The sequence below is a fragment of the Carcharhinus amblyrhynchos genome, chromosome 19 (genome assembly GCF_965287045.1).
Source record: "Carcharhinus amblyrhynchos chromosome 19, sCarAmb.v2.hapA, whole genome shotgun sequence".
Lineage (NCBI taxonomy): Eukaryota > Metazoa > Chordata > Chondrichthyes > Carcharhiniformes > Carcharhinidae > Carcharhinus > Carcharhinus amblyrhynchos.
The window spans coordinates 37,167,427-37,188,192 of NC_137342.1; the positions used below are offsets into that span (position 1 = coordinate 37,167,427).

At 41.8% G+C, this 20,766-nt stretch overlaps 1 protein-coding gene across 6 annotated transcripts in view; it reads right to left on the reverse strand.

The window, feature by feature from the left end:
• The window catches only part of LOC145355464 (peroxisomal succinyl-coenzyme A thioesterase-like), a 50,033-nt gene that overhangs the window by 16,061 nt on the left and 13,206 nt on the right, over nucleotides 1–20,766 (reverse strand). For 4 of the 6 annotated variants that reach the window (XM_080207601.1, XM_080207600.1, XM_080207596.1 and 1 more), the window contains exons 3-9: nucleotides 19,074–19,280; nucleotides 15,608–15,707; nucleotides 12,114–12,304; nucleotides 9,635–9,810; nucleotides 7,069–7,188; nucleotides 5,558–5,640; nucleotides 3,872–3,965 (exon numbers count right to left, since the gene is read on the reverse strand). In XM_080207601.1, the coding sequence (XP_080063727.1) occupies nucleotides 3,872–3,965; nucleotides 5,558–5,640; nucleotides 7,069–7,188; nucleotides 9,635–9,810; nucleotides 12,114–12,304; nucleotides 15,608–15,707; nucleotides 19,074–19,280 (971 nt within the window). The remainder of the gene's footprint in view (nucleotides 1–3,871; nucleotides 3,966–5,557; nucleotides 5,641–7,068; nucleotides 7,189–9,634; nucleotides 9,811–12,113; nucleotides 12,305–15,607; nucleotides 15,708–19,073; nucleotides 19,281–20,766) is intronic. The other 2 variants (XM_080207603.1, XM_080207602.1) reach the window with 1 other exon arrangement.

The following is a 20,766-nucleotide window of genomic DNA, read 5'->3' on the forward strand; positions in this document are numbered from 1 at the left end:
CATCATGCTGAACAGTGTGGGTGCGAGCACACAGCACTGTTTGATGCCACTGGTGACTGGGAATGCCTCAAGAGGATTCTCTGTCATCCCGTACTCTGGCCATCATGGAACTGGCGTACCATCTGAATGAATTTTGGGTGGGGGGCAGCAGCCAGCCAAACTCTGACATGATCCTCCACAGGCCTCGTCAGCTGACAGTGTCGAAGGCTTTCGCGAAGTCAACAAAGGTTGTGCAGAGCTTGCGATTCTGCTCCTCCTGAAGTTGGCAAGCAGCAAAAATCATGTCAATAGTCCCACGACATTTGCGGAAGCCATACTGTGACTCTGGAAGCAGGCCCAGCTCCAGATGAGTGACCAGATTTAGCAGGACTCTTGCAATGGTTTTTCCTGTGATGGAGAGCAGCGAGATTCCTTGGTGGTTGTTGCGTACTTGCCTATTGCACTTCCTCTTGTAGAGGTGTACGATGGAAGCATCTTTAAATTCCTGAGGAATAGATCCTTGCTTCCAAAAAGGACTGGAACAACTCGGTGAGCTTCTCGATAAGTCTACGATTCTAAATACAGGGCCAGCAGCTTTGTAGATCTCTGTGGGTATGGCATCTGCCCCTGGGGCTTGCCATTGGATAGCTGGCCAACAGCTTTCATGACTTCGGCTACTACTGGTGGGTCATCAATGGCACTGTTGACATCAACCTGGGGAATCCTGTTATTGCCTCATCATTAATAGATGACAGTCGGTTGAGGATTGCTTCAAAGTATTCAGCCCATCTCTTCAGGATCTGAGCCCTCTCTAATGAGAGTTGTACCATCTGTACTCAGGAGGAGGGAACTCCCAAGAGATTGAGGTCTGTGGAGAGTATTCAGGGCTTCATTGAACCATTTCAAGTTGTTTCTGTCAGCGTATCCCTGTATTTCATCTGCCTTGGCGCTCAGCCAGGCATCCTGCATTTTATGCAGCTTATTCTGAACTGTCCTGCGAGCACTGGCAAAAGCATTTTTCTTGGCAGCTGACGATGGGTCATTCCGACAGGCCCAATGAAGGTGGTGCTTTTCAACAAGTAGAGCCTGTGTCTCCTATCATTCTCATTGAACCAGTCATGCTGCATGTGGGTAGAGGGCCTGAGCATCTTCAGTGCAGATGATTGGACAGCATCCCTGAAGCATTCCCAGTTGTCCTCAGGGCTGCCTGCGAGGTGTAGGTCAGCAAGCTTGATTTCTAAGTCTTTAGATAGTGCTGAAGCTATGCTGGGGTTCTGTAGATCGGCCGCATTGATTCTTTTTATAACTTTGCTTCCTTGTGGTTGCCTCTTGGGTCTGATGCAGAGCCTCATTTTGGAGACAACGAGCCTGTGATCTGTCCAGCTGTCAGGACCACACACGGCCTCTGATATCCTGTCTGTCTTTTCTCCTGACAACGACTGGTCAAGGTGCCAATGCATAGAGCAGGGGTGCATCCAGGTGGTCTCGTTATTGGTAGGCAGATGGAAGGTTGTGTTGGTGATGAGGAGGTCGTGTGCTGCACAGTTCTTCATTAAGAGTAGGCCATTACTATTACACTTGCCCACTCCATGCCTCCCAATGACTCCCTGCCAGATTGCAGAGTCACACCCTACTCTTGCATTCAAATTGCCAAGCAAGATCAGCTTGTCAGTACTGCTCATTGCTGATAGTAGGGCGTCTAGTTCTTCGTATAACTTGTCTTTCATCTCATCCAGGTGGTTCATTGTGGGGCACAGGCGCTGATCACGGTGACTCGACTTCTGTTCTGTAGCGGAAGCTGTAATGTCATAAGCCGGTCATTCACACCCTTGGGTAGGTTAGCAAGTTTCCGAACAAGGTGACTCCTGACGGCAAATCCAACTTCAGTGTCACAACGCCCATCGCTGCCACGACCGCTCCAGAAAACAGTGTATCCACCTCCAGTTTCAGTCAACTGACCAACGTTGGCAAGACGAGTTTCACTCAGGGCTGTAATGTCAATGTTGTATCTTGCAAGCTCTCTGGCAGCTAAGGCTGTTCTTCTCTCTGCTCTGTCTGCTGTAGGGTTGTCCAAGAGCATGCGCAAGTTCCAAGTGCCAATGGTGAGCGGTGTCACTTTGTGTTTTATTTTGTTTGCTCGACCGCAAGATGGGACCCCGCCAGCCATAGTAAACTGGCCATGGTGTAGTGAAGCAGGCAATGTTTAGGGCACCTTTTCTAGCCCCTTCCTCAATCTACGGAGGTGAGCAGTGCATTCCTGAAGAGAACTGCTCAATCGCCCAAGTCGACGCTGGGTTTCACTGCTGCTTCAGTCAGCAGAAAACGGCCATTAGACCTGAGATGCCTGGTAAGCAGGTCCGTGATTACAGCTCCCAATGTATCCGTCCGTACCTGCTGCTTCGTCGCTCGCCCATCGCCACAGGACTTCAAAAAGGTTGAACCGGACAATGATGATGATGATGACGACATAAGAACATAAGAAATAGGAGCAGGAGTAGGCCATCTAGCCCTTTGAGCCTGCCCCACCATTCAATAAGATCATGGTTGATCTGAAGTGGATCAGTTCCACTTTCCCGCTTTCTCCCCATGACCCTTAATTCCCCTGTCTGTCAAAAAACTATCTACCCGTGACTTAAATATATTTAGCGAGGCAGCCTCCACCACTTCAACGGGCAGAGAATTCCAGAGATTCATCACCCTTTGAGTGAAGAAGTTCCTCCTCAACTCTGATCTAAACTGCACCACCCCGCGCCCCCCCCGCCCTTATCTTGAGGCTGTGCCCTTGAGTCCTGCTATCCTTTCTAAGCGGAAAGAATCTCTCTACTTCTACCCTATCCATCCCCTTCATTATCTTATACGTCTCTATAAGATTCCCCCTCATCCTTCTAAACTCCAGCGAGTACAGACCCAGTCTATTTAGTTCCTCTTCATAGTCCAACCCCCTCATCTCTGGTATCAGCCTAGTGAACCTCCTCTGCACTCCCTCCAAAGGCCAATATATCCTTGCGCAAGTGCGGCAACCAAAACTGCACACAGTACTCCAGCTGCCGCCTCACCAGTACCCTGTACAGTTGCAGAAAGACCTCCCTACTTTTATATTGTCAAGACTTGCGCTTGATTTGAATTAAAGTGAGGGAGAGTTGCAGAGCATCAGCCTCACTCACTCTCTTCCCAATTCCCATCTGGATCCAGTGGCAAGACAAGAGTCAAGATGGCTAGAGATGGGACTAGGTGCAGTGAATGACCAGGACATCTTCTGTATCTTGTCCTGCTCTTTGCGTTTCACGACACTTGCAGAGACCTCCTTCTTGACTGTCGGACCTTCCACTGGTCTCGTCCGCTCAATCCGCCAGAGTCTGTCTTCACATGCTGGGATAGACATCTCCCTATCTCACCGAGGGTTGAGACCTGTCGGCTACCCTCACCTGGTTTAGCCAGCTTGTCGAAACCATTGCTCGGGCATGCAAACAGCTACAGGGAGCCACAGATAAGAGCTGAGTGCCAGGTAGGGACAAAGGGTGGACAAACTACCCTGAAAAGGACGTGACACATTCTCCCACCAGAGGTACTACCCCTCCCTGACATCCCATACACCCTCTTTATTCAGAGATAGTGATTGAAACAACGAATATGTATTGAAGATATACTCACATTCAATAAAGGTAATAAGCCTAACTGCAATGCAGTCACATGAATGTCATTCATAAACTAATTTTGCCACACAAAGGTCTTACACAGAACAGAATCCAGAGTACAGCTAGCTTTGTCACTTGTAATAGTCAAATAATAGTCATAAATCATACAGAAATTAATATTTTTTACTGAAGTCTGCTCTGCAATTTTATTGAACTTGATATCTTTAATTATTTCTATATGTAGCGGAATCTTTTACCTGAACCATAAACTTTGAATCTTCTGGGAACGGTAAGATAACATTTCTCCATATCATAGTACCATCTTCTTTCATTTCAATTTTGTCTGCATCACTGGTTGGGGGAAGCAAAAACAAAAAAAAAATCAATGTAACTCAACAATAAACACATTTTTAGTTAAATCCATTAACTAATCCTTCCTTAAAGTGTATTAGAAATTTGCATAGCCTATCAATCTCAACAGCAATGGATGCATTTACAGATTCTTCCCCCCCAAGACCATTCAGTTTTTATGAATTTGTCGGAACATACAAAATAGAAGGTGGCCATTCAGCCCCTTGAGCCTGCACTGCCAATTTGTAAGATCATGGCTGAACTGCTTGTTTTTCAAGTTCTGCATTCCCATCTACTCCCAAAACCTTTTGATTCTCTTGCCTAACAAGAATCTATCTGCCTCTGCCTTAAAAATATTCAGCACATCATTTCCACCACATTCCAAGGCAGATTTTTAAAGTCATACAAGCCTCAAATCGTCTAATCTCTGTCCTATAAGGCTGATCCCTAATTCTGAAACAATGTCCCCAAGTACGGGACTCACTCAAGAGAAAACAGCTCGCCCACATCCATCTTGTCAAGGCCATTCAGGATCCTGTATACTTCAAACAAGTCACTCCTCACTCTATTCCAGTGGGAGCAAACCCAGTTTGTCTAATCTTCCCTCAAAAGACAGCTCGTTCATTTCAGGCATCAATCTAGTAAACCTCCTCTGAAATTCCAATGAATTTACAACTTTCCTTAAATTAGGAAAGCAGAACTGCACACAGTATTGGAGCTATGTTCTCACCATTGTCCTATATAATTGAAGCACAACATCCTTAATTTTATGTTTATGTTTAACTCTTATGTCTAACTCTTCTCATAATAAAGGATTGCATCCCATTTGCCTTCTTAATTACTTGCTGTACTTGCACATTAACTTTTTGTGACTCATACACTGGAATATCCAGTTCCCTCTGCACCTCAAGAATTCTGCAGCTATTTCCATCTATGACCTTTTATTTTTCCTGCCACATGAACAACTTCACATTTTCTTCACTCACTCAAATTTTTCTTTATCTGTCTTGCAAGCTCCTTATGCCCTCTTCAGAATATACTTTCCTACCTATTTTTGTGTCACCTGCAAATTTAGCTACCATGCCTTCACTCACTTCCTTCAAGTCATTGATATAAATTGTAAAATGTTGAGGCTCCAGCAGAGACCCTTGCATCACATCCGCCATTCTGAAAAAAAAGATCCATTTATGCACATTCTGTTTTCCACTGCCAACCTTCTATCCATGCTAATATATTATCTCCCACACCTGAGCTTTTACCTTCCATAAATGACCTTTGATGTGACTCCTTATCAAATGCCTTCAGGAGATCCAGGTCTACAGGCTCTCCTTTTATCCACAGCACATGTTACTCCTTCAAAAGAACTTCATTAACTTGATCAAACATGATTTTCCTTTCACAAAACACTGCTGATTCTTCCTAATTACCTGGAGTTTATAAGTGCCCAGCTAGAATCTCTTTCACGATCGATTCTAGCATCTTTCTGATCGTTAAAAGCATTACCCTTGCAATAAATGAATTACAACCCAAGGGAAGGGGAGAGGGGAGAGCATATACATAACATGAAACACCAGGAAAATAAATTAATTTACCTCGCAAAGGCAGGATGAGCATCTGATTTTCCTTTCTCAAGCAAATGATAATGACTTCCACTGATGCAGACTAAGCACTTGGGCTAAGGGAAAAGCAGAACATTCATAACTAAATGGATCAACTAACTGCAGTGGATGCATAAAACATGTTTGTGTTCATAATAAAACTAAAAGTAAAATAAAGTTAAAGTTTAATTATTAGTCACAAGAAAAGCTCACATTAACATCGCAATGAAGTTACTGTGAAATTCCCCTAGTCACTTCGGGTCAATGCACCAAACCAGAACATCTTACAGACTGTGGGAGGAAACCGGAGCACCCAGAGGAAACCCACGCAGACAGGGGCAGAATGTGCAAAGTCCATACAGACAGTGAGCCAAGCTGGGAACTGAACCCAGATCCCTGGCGCTGTGAGGCAGCAATGCAAACTACTGTGCCACCGTGCCGCCCAATAAATCCAAGGGCAAGAAATTGGGTAACAAATAATGTGATCAATATTCAGCAAATAAATCCATTTGAAAGGCCAAAGCACTAATCATATATTATCACAGAAATACACTGGTTTGTTGAGAAATGTACTTTAAGGTAGCCCTGCCAGAGGTATGATTTCTTCAGCAAAAGAGCAAAGTTAGTTGAATAAACCCCTACTGCAAAATCACATAGCATTCCACAATTTCTTAAGCTAGTTGTAAAGCTACAAGTAAATAAATACTTGATGGACAACTTACAACTAATATAATTTAGACAAAAGTAGTTAAGACATCAAAGTTGTAAGATAATTGAATTTGATATATTGTATACTTCTGAGAGGGAATAATATCCATACTAATAATTATGGAGAATAGTAGCTATATTAATAACTGTGTCCAGTGAAAGCATTAAACGAGGCAAACCACAAAAGTTTAACAGCACAGACATGCATACCAGGATGGTAAACTGCTATTACCAAATAAGCAGAAGAGGAGAAAGATGTCTTAGCCTGGGGGAGGCCATTAAACCAGGATTTGGAATGGGAGGATTGATTTGTGTTCGAATATTCAAACACAGCTGGGGTTTGCAAAGATAATCTACTGATGCAATTAAAACCTCACAGTGGTTGATATTATAATTAAGCAAGCATAAAGTGATTGTGACTGGTTTTAATATCTGTACCTTATGAACAGTGTAGCCATAATCAATAACTACAAGTAGACAGAGATCACTCCTATATCTTGATTGGCATATACTAATTACTTGTAATTGAATTTGAAACTATAACAGCTTGTGTATTTCCGAATTCTGTACTCTGACTGGACTTAATGACCTAAGTCAGGGTCCTACAGCTATAGTCTTCAGTAAAGCATTTTGAACCACTCTGTGACATTGTTTGGTTACTTGAGGGGAACAGTAATTATAACAACATTAACAAGCAAAGCATCAAAGGAGTCCCACAATACTTTCATCAACTTTATATTATCTGTGGGATGTATTATTCTTCTTATCTAAGTATATTTCATGCCCAGTCAACTTACATGAATACTTCGAATCTCTACTGCCATCATGAGTGCAATTGTGAATCCAAGTGAGAGTCCCAAAATAGCAATGTTGCCTTTTGAAATCTTTGGATGGTTATTCAGGGTATTAAAGGCCTCCTGTGGATCAGCAAATACAATATTTAATGCCTTTTGTGATGTTACACATCTCTATGAATCTGACAATAATAAACACCAAATGTTGAATTAGCTTTGCTGCAGTGATACTAGATCTTCAGCAGAGCAAACAAACATTCAAATTAGGAGTAGGACATTCAGTCCTTTCAACTCTGCTCCACCATGCTGCTCCTCCTTGTTCCTGTGGAGCAGCACGGAGAGGCAGCAATTTGGGCGAGTGTGGAGTTCGAGATTAAGGTAATTTTTTTTTTAGTTAAAGCTGCCCTCATCAACACATTGTTAACTCTTCAAAAATCTCTAGCAAGTTAGCTAAATATTATTTGCCCTCAATTCCCTTAAAATCAACCTGTATTGTCAATTTGACTATTAATTTTAATCCTGAATTATTGTCTCTAGAAGTTTCTTCACCACCGTAGTTAACATGTAATTGCTGGGCTTAACTTTGCACCCTTTCTGAACAGGAGTGTAACATTTGCAATGCTCCAGTCGTTTGGCACCCCAAGAGTCTCAGGAGTACTTAAAATTTAGACAAATTGGCAAGAAGAGTATGAACACAGTCTGATCCATACCAGTATCCACTGAAAGTGAATGCAGCAAGGACACAGGAGGTGCCTTGATGGCACAAGAGGACAACTGATGATACACAAGAGGAGGCTGATAGGCAGTGTTACAAGAGGGTTGGGGACTTACCTGTTAAAAGAAGCTAAAGGCAGTTCATGTCGCATTCTCCTTGGCACATCATGCAATCCCCATCTCACACATCCCTACCCACATTCCTCCAAAGAACTGTTAGATCCTGCCCTCCAAATGCAGCAAAATTCCAGTACTCCCAAATTTTGAAATCTCCTCTGAAAAATGTTGGGGCACCATCGCATTACTGACAGACCTCAAGATCCCTCCAATTCAGATAATATAATTTGGCATAACATCTTATTCTTACAAAACCTGAGTTCCATCTTGGGAGATTTGACGACAAATGCATTCAAAATACTGTCAGAACATAAGAACATAAGAAATAGGAGCAGGAGTGGGCCATCTAGCCCTTCGAGCCTGCCCCGCCATTCAATAAGATCATGGCTGATCTGTCGTGGCTCAGTTCCACATTCCTGCCCTCTCCCCATAACCCTTAATCCCCTTGCCTATCAAAAACTTATCAACCTGCGTCTTAAATATATTTAGCGAGGCAGCCTCCACCACTTCAATGGGCAGAGAATTCCAGAGATTCACCCCTCTTTGAGTGAAGAAGTTCCTCCTCAACTCTGTTCTAAACTGCCCCCCCTTTATCTTGAAGCTGTGCCCTCTACTCCTACTATCCTTTCTGAGCCGGAAGAGCCTCTCCACCTCTATCCTATCCATCCCATTCATCATTTTATACGTCTCAATGAGATCTCCCCTCATTCTTCTAAACTCTAACGAGTACAAGCTTAGTTTATTCAGCCTCTCCTCATAGTTCAACCTCCTCATCTCTGGTATCAGCCTAGTAAACCTCCTCTGCACTCCCTCCAAGGCCAAAATATCCTTGCGTAAGTGTGGCGACCAAAACTGCACACAGTACTCCAGCTGCGGCCTCACCAGTGCCCTGTACAGTTGCAGCAAGACCTCCCTACTTTTATATTCAATGGGAAGAAAATGGGATCCATAAGAAATAACAGAGCTGAAGTATAAATTCAATTATATAAAGTCAGGAGTATGATGGAATACTCCTTGCTTGCCTGGATGGGTACAGCTCCAAAAGCTTGACACCATCCAGCCTGCATGATTGGCACTACATCTACAAATATCCACACTCTCCACCACCGACGTTCAGTAGCAGCAGTTAGTACTACCTACAAGATTCACTGCAGCAATTCACCAAAGATCCTTAAACAGCACCTTCCAAACCCACAATCACTCCCATCTAGAAGGACAAGGGCAGCAGATATACATAGGAACACCAACACCTGCAAGTTCCCCTCCAAACTACTCACTGTCCTGACTTGTAAATGTATTGCCATTCCTTCACAGTGGCTGTGTCAAGATCCTGGAATTTCCCCCCCCAACACATTGTGGGTCAACCCACAGCACATGAATTGCAGCGATTCAAGAAGGCAGCTCACCACCATCTTCAAGGGCAAGCAGGGATGGGCAATAAATGCTGGCCACCTAACAATGCCCATGCCCCATGAATGAATTAAAAAAAGACTGATGACGGTGAAAATTACATCATCTTTACATTATGTTTTTGGAATTTAATTCCTCTTAATTATTCAGCAAATAATCAGTGGAATTATGCATGTGACCATCAGTCCAAATTTTACAATTCTTTGGCATATTCGTACTTCTGACATTGATGTTTTCCTGATAAGTGCACTGCAATAAACATCTGCCAACTACCTAATTATCACTTTTGCAAATCCAAATCAGTGCAACCCATTAAATGTTTCTTTACCTCAAAGTAAAGGAGTTCTGGGTCAAAGAGTTGCAGTGGCTGTGGAACTCCCTTATGTCCCAAATAAGCCAAAGCTAAAGTTGCAAATCCTCGTGATGCAAGAAGAGCTGCACGATATTCAACAAGACCTCCTCCACCACCCCACAGATCCAAAACTGCAGGAAATGGTCCAGGACCTAATAAAGACAATAGTAAGTGTAGTTCTAAAATGCAGTTAACAGGATGTTGCAATTCAGTAAGACATTGTGCACTACAGCTAAATGATTATTACATATTGAAAGTAAATTTTGTAGAACCTGCCTATACATAGCATGTTTAATTTCTTCACAAATGTAAAGAATAAACACTTATGTAACATTCTGCAGAATCACAGGATGATCCAAAACAATTCTGAAGTGTAGTCACTGTTGTACTGTTTGAAACATTGCAGCCAGGAAGAGCTTACGAACAAGAATGGGATATGTGACCAGATTATCTGTTTTTATGTGCTGAGGGATTAACGTCAACCAGGAAGGTAGTGGAATTCAGCTGCTTTTTAACTAGTGCCACAGGATTGTTAAAATTTCATCCGAGAAGACAGATGAGAGCTTGATTTAACACCTCATCCAAAAGACAGCACCTTTCACAATGCAGCAGTCCCTCAGAACAGCAATGGAGTGTTAATCTAGATGATGTGCTAAAATCTCTGGAATGGAGCTTCTGACAGAGGCATCAGTGCCATTACTGAACATTAGCCAACACCACAACAAAACAAAATCATATATTAACATAGGAATTTTTGATACATTAAGTTATGTAGTTCAGATGATGTGGTGAAGATTACCAATTATGGCCATGTGCATTTTCCTGTCCTACAATTTTGCTGAGAATACAGCCAATTTATTGTTATGCTAAATTATAGTTCTGTTTTCTGCAGGTAATGTTTACCTGTAAATCAAAATAAAACTTCTTAAACATTTGCATAGAACTTTTATAGTCTGTGCCAGTGAGATCTTCCTGTCAGCCCAGGGAGAATTTAACATTCCTTTGAGAGAACAGAGAAACAGAAAGCAAGAAACTATAGTCCAGTTTCCCCAATGTCTGACATTGAGATAATGCTGGAATCCCCTATTAAAAAAGTATATGCAGGATAATTAGAAAATCACATCAAAACCTATCGATTCTCCTTGATTGTATGAAAGCAAAATCTTGTTTGATCAATTTGTTAAAGCTTCTGAGGATATAATTAGCAGGGTTAATAAAGAAGAGTCAGTAGACACAGTGTACGTGGATTTCCAAAGGCATTTAATAAAATGCTACATAAAAGATTACTACACAAGATAACAAGTCAGTGTTAGGAGTGATAAATCAGTACGGATAGAGGTTTGGTTAACTAACAGGAGAGAGTCCGGAGGACTGGATCACTTTCAGGTTGTCAGACTGTAATTAGTGGGGGACCCCCAAAGGGATCAGTGCTGGGGTCTCAGTTATTTACCCATTAACGACTTGGATGAAGGGACAGATGCAGACAAAAAGAGTCAGCAACGGGATAGAGAAAAATTGAGAGGACAAAAATTTGGCAGATGGAGTATATGGGAAAAGGGTGGAATTATCTCACTTAGTAGGAAGAATAGAAAAGCAAAACATTATTTAAATTCACGAAGACTCCAGAATCCTGTAGTACAGTGGGATGCTGATGTCCTTGTGCACAAAATACAAAATATTAGTTTGCAAATGCAGCAAGCAATTAGGAAAGCAAATAGAGTGTTTCCTATATTGCATGCGAATGGATCATAACCAAGTAGAGAAATCTTGCAACAATTGTATACAGTGTGCTTGAGACCACACCTGAGAATACCATGGACTGCTTGGATCACAACTCGCATTTGGTTCCATTTCCCAATCATACCTGTGCTTGCTGATCTCCATTGGCCTCTTAATTTTAAAATTTTCATCCTTGTTTTCAAATTCTTCTATTTCCTTGGCCCTCCCCATCTCTATAACCTCCTCCAGCTTCACAACCCCACAAGATATTTGTACTCGTCTAATTCTGGCCTACGGAACAACCTCGATTGTAATCAGACCATCATTGGTGGCCACACCTTCAGTTGCATAGGCCTCAAGCTCTGGAATTCCCTCACTACACTTCTCTGCCTGGTCTTCCTCTATTAAGTCACTCCTCAAAATCTACCTCTTTGAACAAGCTTTTGGTCATATGACCTAATGTTTCCTTCCGTGGTTTGGTGTGAAAATGTTTGTGTGAAGCACCTGAGAGTGTATTAGTATGTTAATGGTACTATTTAAAAGGTGTTGTAGTTAGTAAGGAATCAGGTAAGAAAAAGGACAGAAAGTTACATCCATCAGCAATCAAATATGGAAACTCACTGGGACAGAACTGAAAAAAAGTCATCAATACAGCATGATCCATGGCATGTAGGGTACAAACAAAAAAAAAAGATAAATAATGAAACTTATTATTTTGCATCACACCTCTCATTACCTGGTGGAAAGAACATTGTTCCAATGATACGACCCTCTTTGAGCTCTAACCTGGTAGTGCCTGGTGCCATGTAAAAACGTTCTAATACAACAGATGCCAGGACTACTCGTTCGTCAAAATTATTGGAAATCCATCCATCATAAACAGAAATGGTTACCGAAAATGGAACCGTCACATCTTTCTTTCTCAGCCTAAAAGGTAAATTGGCATTTTCAATGATTATAACTTGCAACTAAAAGTCAACATAGAACTGAAAAAATGTGATGGCATACGTTTGCCTATTTAATACAATCAGATCTTTTGCCCATTTCCAAGATGTTTCATGACCCTGGAGCTATTTGTATAATCTGGGCAAGTTCATTGGTCTCAGCTGCATGCCATGAAGTTAGAGAATGGCTGCAGTTGACCTCAAGAGAAAATAGAAGGCAATCCTGAAGCCAGTAGTAAACTGTAAAATAATTTTCTTTCCGGTTTGACACTAAAGTTTATACAATCTATTGCTCAATGTTCTACATGATGATGTTTATTTGAACCATTACATGTATAATTTGCTATGAAATTTAACAAGGCTGTAGTTATGATTTGATTCACTTAGTTCAATGTTATTTTCTTCATGTAATCATACAAAACACTGCAGGGGAGGCAATGGCACAGTGATACTGTCAAAGGACCAGTAATCCAGCGACCTACAGTAACACTCTGGAGACCTGGGTTTGAATCCCACCATCTCAGATTAATTCAATGAATGTCTAATGGTGACCAAACAATTGTCACCTGCTTCACTAATGTCTTCAGGGAAGAAAACCAGCCATCATTAGAAGTGACTCCAGACCCATAGCAATGCAGTCTGAACAGCTGAATTCCAAATCCATAGTGGTGAAGTTTAGCAAAGCCACTGACTCATTTGCCGTGGACAAAGCTACAGATGCTAACGCTACACCATCTGAACTCATCAAGCACAGGAAATCACTGCTGGAGGAAGAAGAAAGTGCCCTATGATATAAACGATGAAACTATTATGACATTGTATAAGAGGGACTGCAACAACTATTGAGGCACCTCCTTACTGAGCATGGTGGCAAACATATTTGCCCATGTTACTCCTGTCAAAGCTGCAGATCTTGGCTAAACGTATCTGTCCCAAATCCCAAAGTGGTTTCAGAACTGGGAGATCCAGAATTGACGTGATCTTCTCAGTCCAACAGCTGCAAGAGGAGTGCCATGAACAAAGCAGACCTTAATCACCTGAGCAATGACAGTCTATTTGAGCTGCGAGAGAAATTTGTCTCGTCTCTGAAGTTACTCAGTGTGATCTCTTTCAATGATAATATCATGGGTAAAGTCAGCCATGAAGGGGCAACATTGGAATCCTTTGAGATCTGCAGTGGAGTTAAATAGGATCACCATCCAGCTCTAGACTCGAAATGCTGGCTGTATTCTCTCCCTAGAGGTGCTGTCAGACAGGCTGAGATTTTCCAGCATTTTCTGTTTTGTTTCAGATTCCAGCATCTTCAATATTTTGCTTCTAAACAGGATCACGTTCTGCCACTGGCACTTTTTGGCATGTTCCTCTCTTGTGTTGTCAATATCTTCATGGCATCTGTAGAGGGGTCTGAACTGATAGAAAATTGTTCTGATTAGCCTGAGGGCAAGACAAAAGTGCGCCAAGTCCTTGTCAGAGAATTGCTCTACAGTGATTTTACGCACTAGAATTCCACACTGAGGAACACTTTCAGTAGAAAAATGGACAGATTCTCATTTGGTTTGACTATCAGCACTCGTAAAATAAATGTCACGGTCCAAGTCATTGCCATGTAATTGACAAAGTAACGCTGCAGGTTCATCTGCATCAAAGGGTCATCTGGACTCAAAACATCAGCTCTTTTCTCTTCTTACAGATGCTGCCAGACCTGCTGCAACTTTCCAGCGTTTTCTCTTTGATTTCACATTCCAGCATCTGCAGTAATTTGCTTTATTTAATGCTACAGCTGTTGAAAGCTTCACATATCTAGTCATTTATCTGATGCTGAAATCAATACAAATATTACAACCAATTCCTTCAGCTTACATTCACTGTTAAACCCCATCAATGTCTGCGCTGGTTCAGCCATGTTCATCGAATGGATGATGATCAGGCACCCATAGACCTTCTGGCTACAGACCATGACCTGCTGGGCATCCAAGCCTCTGCTACAAAGTCAGCATAGGAAGATGGTGGATATTGATACTTACAACTTGTAGTCACTGACAGCCATGAACTCAGGAGGCTGATTGTTTGGAAAGGCATTGGAGGGATGAGATGAAACAAAAAGTTAATCCGGCCAAGAAGAGGACCCAGAGAAAATAGAGGCAAATGTATCCTGGATCTTCTCAGTCTTCCTCCTAAGCAAATATGACATAGACTCCCATGACAGACTCGGGTTCCTAAACCATACCAGGTTGAGTCGACCACAACACAAGCCATCAACTCACAAGACAGAAGGCCGCCAAGAAAGTCACAATTGAAACTAAACTTTAAAGCAAATGCAAAGTAATTTTTCATCAATAAAGACAGATTAACAAATTGCTTATTATTAGCAATATTTCCTATTGTCTCTGACTCTCTTTTATCTTACAGGAATTAAAAATGCTAAGTTTAAAGTAGCTCCACTATCCCCAATTCTGCATTTAAAAAGGTCCAAAAATTGTAAGGTATTATAACACAAAACTTTCATTCTTGTACCAGTATTTAAAGTCAATCCAGATGGATGAAATGAAAATCTCCACTTTATTGACTGTCTTAAATGGATAGTGTAAAGTTTATTTATCGTTAGTCACAAGTAGGCTTACGTTAACACTGCGATGAAGTTACTGTGAAAATCCACTAGTCACCACACTTTTGCATCTGTTCAGGCACACTGAGGGAGAATTTAGCATGGCCAATACACCTAACCAGCATGTCCTTTGGATTGTGGGAGGAAATTGGGGCACCCGGAGGAAACCCAGATATGCAGATTCCGCACAGACAGTGACCCAAGCTGGGAAACCTCGCTACCCTTTGCGCTGACTGAATAACATTCAGTGAGGATGGGCCTGCAACACACTATATATGGTAAGTTCACTTCGAAAAACTACAGAATTAGTGCTGTGTGAAATCAGGAAATATCATTCGAGCATACAAGGGAGTGCCACAGCACTGGGACTGAAGTACAATATTCAGGCTCAGTAAAATAAGCTTCAAACTGGAAAACCATTTCTTAGCAAACTTCACAAAAAATAAGATGTAATTTTATTATGCTCATGTGAAGATGACCAATGGAAATGAAAATGAAATAGGGAGAAATAGGACAGGAACATATTTTCTTCCAATTTTCTGATCATTGAAATGATAAATTTATTTGCTTCCCAAAGGTTTAAGAAACACAAATATAGAAAACAAATATAAATATAAGCAGCTATTATTTTTTAAGCAGATGCATATTGTTTAACGTCTGTAGCATTTTTAAAAATTGTACCGCATTCCAGGGGGACTGCCAGGTGCAAGCTTCATGCTCCATATTAGGCCCATTGGTTCCTGGCCCACATAAGTGCCTCCAAGTGACTTGTCTCTGGTGACTGAACAATACAGTTAAATAACACTTACAACTGATGACATTTTGAACTAGATTAAACACTAAGTACTGAATTTTCTCCAAAGTATTCTCAGTGTCAAACAGGCAAGAAAATGCCATAATGCGTATTTTGCCAGTAAGGTGGGAGAGGGTGGAATCTCAGTTCACCTGTGAGGCTGCTGAACTCAGGGGCACCATTGCGCAGGAGCCCTAATCTTCCCGTATACTGTGTATACATAGTGTACTGGGAGATCTGTCATCACCTCATCAACTCCCATCTCAGGGTTCTCCCTTCCCACTCCCCGCTACAGAGCTTCCTCCCTGCCAGGCTCCATCCATTCAGGCCTCACACCTTGGCACTGCCGGGGTGACCACCCGGGGCTTTAATGGCCTCTGGTTCCACCTGCTAATCATGTCATTAATATTGAAATGTGCCTCCATGGTTTCACCAGCAAAATGGTGCTAGCAAGATTGAGAGAGGTGAAAAACCGGGCATGAACCCATTTTTTTGCCACTCACCCTATCTTACTGGCTCGTCACTCCAATCGACCAGCATGGCGAGCCGGTAAGATCATGCCCTAAATTCTGAATACTGTTCATATGAAAAATATATCTTTATAAAACATTTTTCTTAATGCGAGACATAAACCAGATATTGTAACAATGTAAAGGTTAGATCATCAATGAAGGCATCTTTTCTTTCTCGAATCAGTTTGGCATCAATTAGATTGAAATTTTCAGTGATAATATTTCTCGTTTACAGCATAGGTTCAAGAAAAGAAGAAAAGTCTTATTTTCAAGACTTATCTTGATCTAAAAATCTTGACTTTGAGAGTCTTACTTCTGTTGTGGGCAAAGTTTTAGGAAAAATTATTAGGGATAGGATTTATAGTTATTTAGAGAGTAATGAATTGATTGGAGATACTCAGCACGATTTTGTGAAGGGTAGGTCGTGCCTTACTAACCTTATTGAGTTTTTTGAGAAAGTGACCAAAGAGGTGGATGGGGGTAAGGCAGTTGACGGGGTATATATGGACTTTAGTAAGGCGTTTGATAAGGTTCACCATGGAAGGCTTCTGCAGAAAATGCAGATGTATGGGATTGGGGGTGATGTAGTTAATTGGATCAGGAATTGGCTAGCAGATAGGACACAGAGGGTGGTGGTTGATGGAAAGTATTCGTCATGGAGTTCGGTTACAAGTGGTGTGCCTCAGGGATCTGTTTTGGGGCCACTGCTGTTTGTAATTTTTATAAATGATCTGGATGAGGGTATAGTCGGGTGGATCAGTAAATTTGCTGATGACACCAAAGTCGGAGGAGTGGTAAGTGGTGAAGAGGGGTGTCATAGTTTACAGAGAGACTTGGACAAGTTGCAGAGCTGGGCCGAGAGGTGGCAGATGGAGTTTAATGCGGAAAAGTGTGAGGTAATTCACTTTGGCGGGAATAACAGATGTGTAGAGTATAGGGCTAACGGTAGGACTCTGAATAGTGTTGATGAACAGAGGGATCTAGGTGTATGTGTACATAGATCCCTGAAAGTTGGGAATCAAGTAGATAAGGTAGTTAGGAAGGCATACGGTGTCTTGGCGTTTATTGGTAAGGGGATTGAATTTAGGAGCCGCAATGTCATGTTGCAACTGTACAAAACTCTGGTGTGTCCGCACTTGGAGTATTGTGTGCAGTTCTGGTCCCCACATTATAGGAAGGATGTGGAGGCATTGGAGAGGGTGCAGAGGAGGTTTACCAGGATGTTGCCTGGTATGGAGGGAAGGTCCTATGAGGAGAGACTGAGGGATTTGGGGTTGTTTTCGTTAGAAAGAGGGCGGCTAAGAGGGCACCTTATTGAAACATATAAGATGACTAGAGGTTTAGATAGGGTGGACAGTGATAGCCTTTTTCCTCGGATGGAAAAAGCTAGCACGAGGGGGCATAGCTTTAAATTAAGGGGTGGTAGATATAGGACGGATGTCAGAGGTAGGTTCTTTACCCAGAGGGTGGTGAGGGATTGGAATGCCCTGCCTGCTGCAGTTGTAGATGCGCCTAGTTTGGGGGCATTTAAGAGATCCGTGGATAGTTTATGGATGGAAAGGGATTGGTTTAGGTTAGAGGGTCATTGTTTTTCTAATTGGTCGGCGTAACATCGTGGGCCGAAGGGCCTGTTCTGCGCTGTAATGTTCTATGTTCTATTTTCATGTATAACTTTTAGCACCAACTGTTTGTTGACTAACTTCTCTGTATTCTACACTTGCAGTAATCATGACTGACATACTGGCCCAAATCTTCCTAGGGGCATCAATCACTATTGGTTTGCAGTTCTGCTACTTTCTTTTCGTACCGTGCCAGAGGGCTGGGGCTTCCCATCCCAGCTTGTTCAAAATGCATACTATATCCTCACTCCAACTGTTTTCTTATAACACAAGATCACTGGGGCAAGGCAAGCCACATTCCCTTTTAATGGCACTAGCCACTGTATTCTGGCAAGTGTTCTCTAACACACCAAAAAACTGGGTCATTCAGCCAGTTTTTTGGTGTGTTAATGTATATCTGGATGAATGGACAAGTGAATGCATGAATGCATCAATGGGTAAAGAGATAGGGAGCATGAGTAAGTAGGTGCAGTAGCAAATGGGTAGGGCAACAGGTGTCTAGAGTAGTAAAGTGAGGTCAGGTCAAGTGAGTTAGGGGTGTCAGCAGAGATGGGGAGTAGGGTGGTCAGGGAAGTGGGGAGTCAGGTTGTGAGGTTTAATCAGGTTTAGGGATTATGGGAGGTAAGGTTGCATCAAGTCGTGTCTGCAGAGGATGGGGAGAAGCAGGTGATCAGCGGGCATCAGTGTGGACGATTAGGGCTGTCAGTTGTGTACTTGCACAGGAGTTAAACTAGGATTTTTCAGTCTAACATTTCCTGGGTAGCTATTCAGAACAATCCAAAATCTCTAACTCAGGAATTGGAGACTTTTCCAGAGGGCTCCAGAGAACAATGGGACCGCCCATCTGAAATTCAAACATCCTGGGCAATCCCAATGGAGTCAGTGCGTTAGGACCTCCAAGGGGTCGCGTAGTGCATCTTGCGGGGTACGCCCGGTCTCCAATGATCTGTAGTCTGGATGATCTGAGCCATTATGTAGGAAAGGCCTGCCAGCAAGAATTAACTAATAGAACAGCAAGCAGATGATGTGTACTTTACTAAAGCATTCGACAGACATCAAATGTTTAAAATATTTATAACATGGAGATGGCAGTAGCTGTGGGAGGGAAGCAATGTCAGAGATGGCCTAACCCAGCTGTCCTCGAGGATTGAAGTTAACCCCAATGCTTCAATAGCATGGAATTACTTTGTAAAAGTAGCGCAGTGTAACTCAATTGCACAAACCTTGAACAATCCCTTCTGAATCACTGACATAGTGGGCATATGCCTCCCACCAATTAGCATCCTCAGATAACAGCCTTGATTGCAATGTGACTTGTTGGCTAGGCAATAAGTGTGTGACTTCAAGCTGGACTGGCTCATCGATAAGACCCCTTGTTGGCTCTGCTCTGATCATGGGTGCCACACTGTGACTGTATCTTCTCATAGCACCTAGATTTTTAAAAAAAATGTCTGTTGGCTATTGATGAAATGGAAACATTTAAATCACACATCTCCTAATGTACAGGGTAAGATTGAGCTCAGTAAAATTCATTAGAACAATTCAACTCTCACAGAGCTTGATCTTGTAGAATGATAATATGCCAGTTTTGTGATGAAGCAATCAGCTACAACAACTTAAATTCAGAAAGCACACTGCATGTAACGAAAACATCCCAAATGTGCTACAGAAGAGCTATATCAAACAAAACATGACACCAAGCCACATAGGAGATATTAGTTCAGGTAACAAAAATCATGCTGAAAGTTTTAAGAGTGTTTTAAAGAAGATGAGCGATAGCGAGGCAGAGAAGTTTCGGGAAGGCATTCCAGAACAAGAGTCCAGACAAATGCACAGCCGCCAATTTAAATCAGGGATGCAGAAAAAGTCTAAAATCAGGTGGGTGCAGAGGATCATAGCACGTATTAGAGATAGGGAGAGATAAGCTACAAATCGATTTGGAAACAAGGATAAGAATTCTAAAAATCTATGTATCACCAGACCTTGAAGAGTAGAAGATGGGATGGTGGACAGAAGAACAATGGAATATTTCAACAATGTGGAGATGCCAGTGTTGGACTGGGGTAAGCACAGTAAGAAGTCTCACAACACTAGGATAAAAGTCCAACCTGCTGGACTTTAACCTGGTGTTGTGAGACTTCTTACTATATTTCAATGAGACAGGATTAACTAATGACCACATAGTGAAGGTTTCTTTCGGATTTATGTAATCATTATATTATTGAATTTTGCATTCAGTTTAAGACTAATATCTTAAACTTAAATAAGGGAAATGAGTGAATGAAGACAGCTGGTTAAAGGAACTGAGAAATTAGCATGAGGGATACTTTAGTAGAGATACAGTGGTAGACACTGAAGGAGATATTTCAGGATGCTCGGAAAGAATACTTTCCGGTGAGAAACAATCAGTGGCTAACTAAAGAAGTTAAAATGGTATTAAATTGAAAGAAAAAGCATAGAATTCCTCAAAGCCAAGTGGCAGATCAAAAGATTGGAAAAATATAAAGAATGGGAAAGATTGGCTATAAGATTAATGAGAAGGAAGAAATTGGAGTATGAAAGAAAGTTAGCTAGAAATATAAAAACAGGTAGTAATAGTTTCTACAGGCATTTAAAAAGGAATTGGTCTTCTGGAGTGTGGGAATGGAGAAAATAATGGAAAGAAAGAAAATGGCATTTGAATTGAACAGATATTGGGTGTTTATCTTCACTGCTGAAAATACTAATAGCATCCCAGGTATAATGGTGAATCAGGAGGTGACAGAGAGGGGGAAACTTAAAACAATTACAATCAGAGGAAAGGTACTAACAAAATTATTAGAACTAAAAGCTAACAAGTCACCAGGTCCTGATGGACTTTATCTTAGGGTCTTAGAAGTGGCCACTGAGGTAGTCAATGCATTGGTTTCAGCTTTC